Below are 7620 nucleotides of genomic sequence, written 5' to 3' on the forward strand. Positions count from 1 at the left end.
ATCCAGTAGATATAACTGAGCTAGGTTCGTGTGTTAGACTTATAAAACTACTTAAAGGAGTGATAAGGTGCTAGGAGGTTATACCTGTAAAGGGTAGGTGAGTTCATAGAGGTGTAAGAATAAAAAGTAGCTTTCCTGGATTGTAAACTGGTGACTTGGGAACAGAGAATCAGCAGGAAAAATTTCTTGTTTTTCTAGGCCAGTTTTCCACAGAGACACCAGGCAGATAGAGGATGATGTAAAAGTGGGAAAAGTGCCTAATGAGCAGTTATAGGGAGCTGCAACCATTTCTTTTTATGTCCCCAGTGTGTACCGACTTGGAATGGACTGGATCTGATGGTTTATTCTAGGGAACAGACACCTGACTCTTTTCATTTGTCTTTTCTAGAGATACAGCTTCAGTATTTATGTCAACCATCCAGGGAAGAATTGGCACTTTTATGAGACTTTCCTCTCAGAAATTGTATCCAGGTGAGTCAAATCCAACAGATACCGCAGGTGAGGATCAAAGAGAATAGAATGCAAGAATGTTTATCTGAGGTCACCTGAAAACCACTCAGACCTAACTGAGAGCAGGGAGTGCTGCGGTTCCTTGCTATTCTAATGTATTAATTATTCCTAATTATGAATTTATAATGCTAAAATGTGCAATGAATATTGAACTGATTAATGCAAGTTTCATTGGTGACAATGAAATTATGGTTACAGAGGCCTGAATGGAGTAGGGAATGTGAGACAAAAAGTCCTTCCAGGAAAAGAATGAAAATCTAAAGATCTTTGCAATTAGGATGAGTAGAAAAATGGGGTGTTAGTTAAGGAGAGAAGTGCAGTGTAACCAGGATATTTTTTATGATTGACACGATATATATGTTTCTGTATCAATGAGAAAGATCCAGAAAAAAATTCTTGCAAATTTTATCTTGCAATGAAAATTCATGAGACATACTTTTCAAAGTATGAATTTTGGAAGACTTCCTGTCATATTGTAATATTTTGAAGTCTCTGGCAACTTAATCATGAATTAGCAACCCATGTTGAGATCATTAAATAATTACCATTTTTATCTTTCCTGTTAGATCTTTTAGATTTTCCTTCCATTTTGTTTAAATTGGCACATGCTATATACATATCTATAAATACCACCCTGAGCCAGTCTAACATATATAATGAATGTACGCCAGTCAAAAGTTTAAAAAATTAAAAAATAAATTCAGTGGAGGGTAGATTAGAGAGCTCTTAAAATTAGCAGGCTAGGGGGAAGTGAGAATGGGAGTTTGAAAAAGGGGTATCCAAATATATTTATATTGAAGGAATAAGTTCTAGAGCAATAATAGTTTACAATTTATTATATATATTTTTCTGTGAATGATTTTTATAATCATATAAAACAATTATAAAATTACTTCTAAGGGGTTATGCTAGGTTTTTATTATATTCTTAAAAAAATAAAAGAGAGAAATGCAAAGTTCCCCAATGCACAAAATTCATAAGTATTTAAGGAAAGGGAAATACTATTTCCTGAAAATAAAATACTCATATTCACTGCATAAAGAATTATACTTAATTCCAGTATAAGTAAACTAATTTGTCACAGTCATTCTTTATTCTGTAAGTTTGTGGTTTATTTTACAGATGTACAAATTGGATTATGTGCACATTGTAAATACTGTCAAATTGCTTCCTTACAATCTCAATAATTCCTTACTGACTTCTGCAACTATCATAATGCGAGAATAAATATTTTAGAGCATGTATAATATTTCATAATGGGCTTGTATTATTCACACTTTTGATAGTCTTTCATGTTTTTTCTCACTAATTTTCTATATGTTGCAAATATTTGCTAATGTTGTAAAAATATTTTGCTATTTTTAAATTCAAAGTACTGAGACAGGATTGATTTTGTTCCCCAAGGGACAACAAGTAATGTCCAGAGAAATGATTGACTTCTACCTAGGGCCAGAGTCATTTGAGGTCAGCCATGCTGCTGACCATCCTATTATGTACAGATTACTCCATCCCCAACACACACACACACACACACACACACACACACACACACTATAGGAGAATAGTCTGGTTAAGAATGTCCACAGTATTGAGATTGAGAATCCTTGAGTTATATACCTGCAGTTATAATATTCACAGCTGTTTTCATATTGTGCCCCAATACAGGGTAACAAACCATGTTCCAACACCAAATTAGAGAGTTCCCCCTTAACTATTTTATTTGAAATTCTATTCCAAATCAATCTAACAGCTTTTTAGGTTTGTTTTTCTCTAGGCTAGAGGGTATGAGAAAACATTTCTTGGCCCCCTTGAACTATTTTTGACTTTAAGCAAATATATATATTTCATCACCATGCTGAGTTCTCTATTATTACCATTATTATTTCGTATGACTTCTATTTTACAAATTATTGTTTCTCCATTGACTTGCAGGGTGATAATTTTGATCCAAAAAAAAAGGTTTTAAATTATATTTAGGTGTACATGTATGTCTTCTTATTCTTGAAGGTTTTTTCTTGCCTCCACATGATTTTGCTCAGTGGATTATATATATAGTATAATTTCCAGGTGTTCACCTAAATGAAGTGTGTGTTTTCAGATGAAGTCATTCGGCCCTGTCATTATTAGGTGAGACAGGATTGTGAGATGGAGGAATCAACTTTACTTTCTCCTAGAATTATAGTCACTTCCGTTTGCTTTCATTCCACAAGGCAACCGTTTCTTATTACATTGAAACATAATATTTCATATGTTGAGAGCCCGCATACATGGAGACTCAATTGCTGCTTTTTTCAACAAATGATAACTGAATATCTGTTACAAGCCAGAATGATAGGGTCATTGTATGTCATATGCTAATATTTAAGAGCTTTTGTTAATTTCATTGTTAGTGTGTGTTATTTTTAATGTCTTTCACTTAGTTCCTTAAGAAATGGCAGTGTTGAGGGTGGAAGCCAGAGCCTCACATATGCTAAGAAGGCACTTTGTCGCTGAGCTACGCCACAGCCCCCATTTCAGTTAGTTGTTGAGGCTCCATGACATTTTATTTGTCTTTTTTTTTTTTTTTTGGTGAGGGGGATCGGGATCAAACTCCATTCCTTGCACTTGTGCAGCAGGTGGCAAAACCACTGAGCTAAATCCCGGGCCCAACACAGTCATTTTGAATCAACTCTATTCAACCTGATTTCATTTACATAACTTCTTATTGTCTTAAAATGCATACATATTTACATAGGTTTGGAAAAATACAAAGATGAACAAAGCAGGTGAGTTTTCTGCTCATTTGCATCTTGTAATAGAATGGCATAAACTGAGTACAGTGAAATAAATGTGTGAATGACACAGTACCCCCAGGCATAAATTAGACAGGTCAAGCTATCCTGGTCATGACATGTACATGACCTTATAGAATGCCCTGGAGAGGTCATTTCATCTTAGACAGAGACCCAAATGAGGGCTAGAGTGTACCATGGTATTTGTTGAAAAATAAATTAAAATTGAAAACCCCAAAATAATAAAGAAAATATACCATGAGAGAGATGTATCAAACCCCTTGCTGAATTTATTCATTGTTATCACAAATATACAATAATAAAAAATTGAGAAAAGGACTGCCTCAGTCATCACTGGGCTGTATCAAAACTGAATGGTCAAATAAATATGAAATAAGTATAAGAAAATGTTTTGTTCACATAAAAATGTGCTGAACTTTTGTTTTCCTTTGTACTATATGATTTTGGGAGAAATTTTATTTATTCTCCATCATTTTTTGTCTTAGAGTCATTTTTATATGGTGTTTAAAACCATGAAAATTTCACAATGTTAGAAAAGATATAAGCTTATTTTTTCTGTCTTCTTGTTTTTGCAGGGCATCCCGGAGATGGAAATTTGGTTGGAATTTTGCCAAAACCAAGGGAGCATTTTTTTCCTCTTAGTCTCTCAGGAAATGTCTGAGTTTCTTTCTTGCTTTATCTTTTGTGTCCCTCCCATTCCTCTCTTATTTCTCACTCTGTGTTTATTGAGCTGATTTTTTGGGTGTGTGTTTCTATAAATACAGAGCAGGAGTTTAAAAATGAAGCAAAAGTTAGCTCATACTTGTTGTTTATTGGAGGCTTACAAAATGGGAATTCTGGGCCCCATTTCCACATTAGAGGAAAGATAACCCAGTCTGCCCAGTCCACTAGTAACTCACACAGGGTGGTGAGAAGACCAAATGGGCAAAGTGTAAAGATGGTGGTTTGCTTCCAGTCCTGACATTGCAGATACCTGGGCTCTGGATTCCAAGGTGACTCTGCTAATACAGAGGTAAAACTCAAACATCGGTAGTAGTAGGGAGAGTTTCCATTTGAATTCAGAGGGTGCTCTTGCCATAAAATTAATAATGTGCATTCGGTATATAGGGTGGATGAAGTTCTCCCTGAGTCTTGCAGCTTCAGCACCACTCATTACTCGGCATCCTCTGACACCATCTCTTTCACTCTCCCTCTTTCTCATTGACCTCCACACACTGGCTCTCCAAAGGCCTTGAACATGTTAAACAAGTACTTGCCACTGGGATTTTGCACTGGCTTCTCCCTACATCACGTAACATTTCTGGAGAGGACCTTTCGGCTCCTGTTGTCTTCTTGAGCTCCTTGATCAAATGGCTCCTTCTTGTTGATCTGGCCTAGATACCCATGACAAATGACATCCTCAGGGTTGGGTATAAGGATCAATGGCAGAGAAACTTCATTGCATTCATGATGTCCGGAGTTTTAAATAAAGGTACTCTGAGCACTTCAAAAAAAGGAACTTGCTATATACCTGCTTTCATTCTCTATATGGTAACTTCACTGTCTGGCATATTACATGATTGTTCCGTTTAATAATGGCTTCATTGAGATATACTTCGCATTCAGTTAATGTGTTGTCATTTGATGAATACTTGCTTATACAAATGTGATGCCTTTACCACAAAAGTGAATAGATATGTGATGTCCTTGTTTGTATATATTCTTAGTTCATCTTTGGAATGTAAAAACTTCTGTTTTACAGCAGCCTAGTCAGGGCTGGGGCATAGTCAGCACTCACTATCCCTAAAATGTGAGAAATAGTTTCTCAGTACAACTGTACATGACATGACTTCCTGGGGAGAAAGCTTATAGTGGGACAGATATTCCTAATTAGGAATGGCACTAGGGATCCTCTAAGGAGAACAGACCTTCAGAAAAAGTAGAAATTAATTTATAAACCAGAAAATATAAATTGGAGTATTACAACTATAGAAGTAACATCCATTTGTGTGAATAGTACTCATGCTATATTTTTTTCCTTTTCCCTGGTAGTTTCATCCACCATATGGAACTAAGAAACAACACAAGAATTTCACAATTTCTTCTATTGGGGTTTTCAGATGACCCAGAACTGCAGCCCCTCATATATGCACTTTTCCTGTCCATATATTTGATTGCTGTGGTTGGGAACCTGTTCATCATCCTGGCCATCATCTCTGACTCACACCTGCACACGCCCATGTACTTCTTCCTCTCCAACCTGTCCTTTGCAGACATCTGTTTCACCTCCACCACCGTGCCCAAGATGCTGGTGAACATCCAGACACAGAGCAAGATTATCAGCTATGTAGACTGCATCACCCAGATGTACTTCTTCTTGCTCTTTGGAGGGTTGGACAACTTTCTCCTGGCTGTGATGGCCTATGACAGGTTTGTAGCCATCTGTCACCCCCTACATTACATGGTCATCATGAATAGCCCACTCTGTAGGGTGCTGGTGTTGGTGTCCTGGGTCGTGAGTATCCTGTACGCCTTGTTACAAAGCCTGATGGTGCTGCGGCTGTCCTTCTGCACTGACTTGAAAATCCCACACTTCTTTTGTGAACTCAATCAGGTAGCCCAACTTGCCTGTTCTGAAAACTTTTTAAATGACCTTGTGATGCACTTTGTACCTGTGCTGCTGGGTGCTGGTTCCTTTGCTGGCATCATTTACTCTTACTCCAAGATCATTTCCTCCATATGTGCAGTCTCATCAGCTCAAGGGAAGCATAAAGCATTTTCCACCTGTGCATCTCACCTCTCAGTTGTCTCCTTATTTTATGGCACTGGCCTAGGTGTGTACCTTAGTTCTGCCACAGCCCATAGCTCACACTCAAGTGCAGCAGCCTCAGTGATGTACACTGTGATTACTCCTATGCTGAACCCGTTCATCTACAGTCTGAGGAATAAAGATGTAGAGAGAGCTCTGAAAAGATTCTCTGGAGGGGAACTTTAGAAGGGCCCATTGGACATGGCTGAAGAAGTGCCCTTGCTGGCTCCATTCTAATCCTCAGAGTTGGAAATTGTGATTCTTGGATTCAATTGTGAATGCAAACCTAGTCTTTCTATTTATTTCCTGGTGTTTTCATTACTCTGATTGCATTCTTTCTTTTTAAACATTTAGTAGTACATGTTTGCTGTACATAACGATTACATTCATTGTGGAGAATTGGTACATCTACAGAATACACCTTAATTCTTTTTATTTCTCCTTCCTTGGCCCTCCTCCCATCTCTAGAACCTCTTCCAATTTAAAAGAATCTATCTCCCCATTTCCTACTATCTATCTTTTATTTTATTCTTTAATCAGTTATACTTTGAGTTTCTTATATAAGAGAAACAATGTGATATTTAGGCTTGTGCATCTGATTTATTTCTTTTAATGTTACCTTCTCTAGGGGCATCAATTTTCCTCCAAATGACACAATTTATCCCTCTTTATGGCTAAGTACTTTACTGTGTATATATACTACATATGCTTTCTGATGTCAACTTTCTTAAAAAATATCAACTCAATTTTAATTAATTAATTAATAGTAGTGTGTATTAGTTTACAGATTAATGGGTTTCATTTTGACATATTTGTACATGCGTGAAGCATACTTCATTCATTTCCAGCTCCTTTTGCCCCTCCCTTTACATCCCGTGATTTTTTCTCTCCTCCAATAGTCTCCTTTCTACCTTCAAGTCATTTTTTAATGGATTCCACATATGAGAGAAAGCTTACAATGGCTTTCTTTCTGAGTCTGGCTTATTTTGCTGAACACAGTGGTCTCTAAGTCCATTTATTTTTTCTGAAAATACCTGATTTCATTGTTGTTTATGATTGTATAATGACCTATTCTGTCTGTCTGTCTATCAACTATCTATCTATCTATCTATCATCTAGCCTCTGTCTTCTTGTCATCTATATCTTCTATTATCTATCCATCTCTATCACATTTTCATTGCTATTCATCATTTTATGGGCATTTAGGCTGATTCCATAGCTTGAGTGTTGTGAATGAATTGTGCTACAATAAGCATGATTCTGTAGGTATCACTATAGTACTGTGACTAATTTTTCTTCTATATACTGAGGATTGTTACAGTTTGATCATATGGTTCATCTATTTTCATATTTTGAGGACTCCGCACACTGATTTCCATAGTTGCTGTACTAATTCACACTGCCCCCAATAGTACATAAATATTCCTTTTTCTTCACACATCCATACCAGCATTTGTTTGTTGTATTCTTAATGATACCTACAAGAGATATGTAAATAAAATGTACATTGAGATTTTACTTTCATTTAAT

The 7620-nt window shown here is 36.5% G+C and overlaps 1 protein-coding gene across 1 annotated transcript; it reads left to right on the plus strand.

Annotated features, from left to right (window-relative positions):
- The first annotated feature begins 5346 nt into the window (after positions 1 to 5346).
- Positions 5347 to 6276, plus strand: LOC101696744 (olfactory receptor 7A5-like). Its single transcript, XM_021248953.1, has one exon. It carries the CDS (start codon positions 5347 to 5349, stop codon positions 6274 to 6276), a length of 930 nt encoding a protein of 309 aa, XP_021104612.1.
- The last annotated feature ends 1344 nt before the right edge of the window (positions 6277 to 7620 follow it).

This window comes from Heterocephalus glaber, unplaced genomic scaffold (assembly GCF_053883595.1).
Source record: "Heterocephalus glaber isolate CG9 unplaced genomic scaffold, H.glaber_assembly_v1.0 deba00001532, whole genome shotgun sequence".
Taxonomy (NCBI): Eukaryota; Metazoa; Chordata; class Mammalia; order Rodentia; family Bathyergidae; genus Heterocephalus; species Heterocephalus glaber.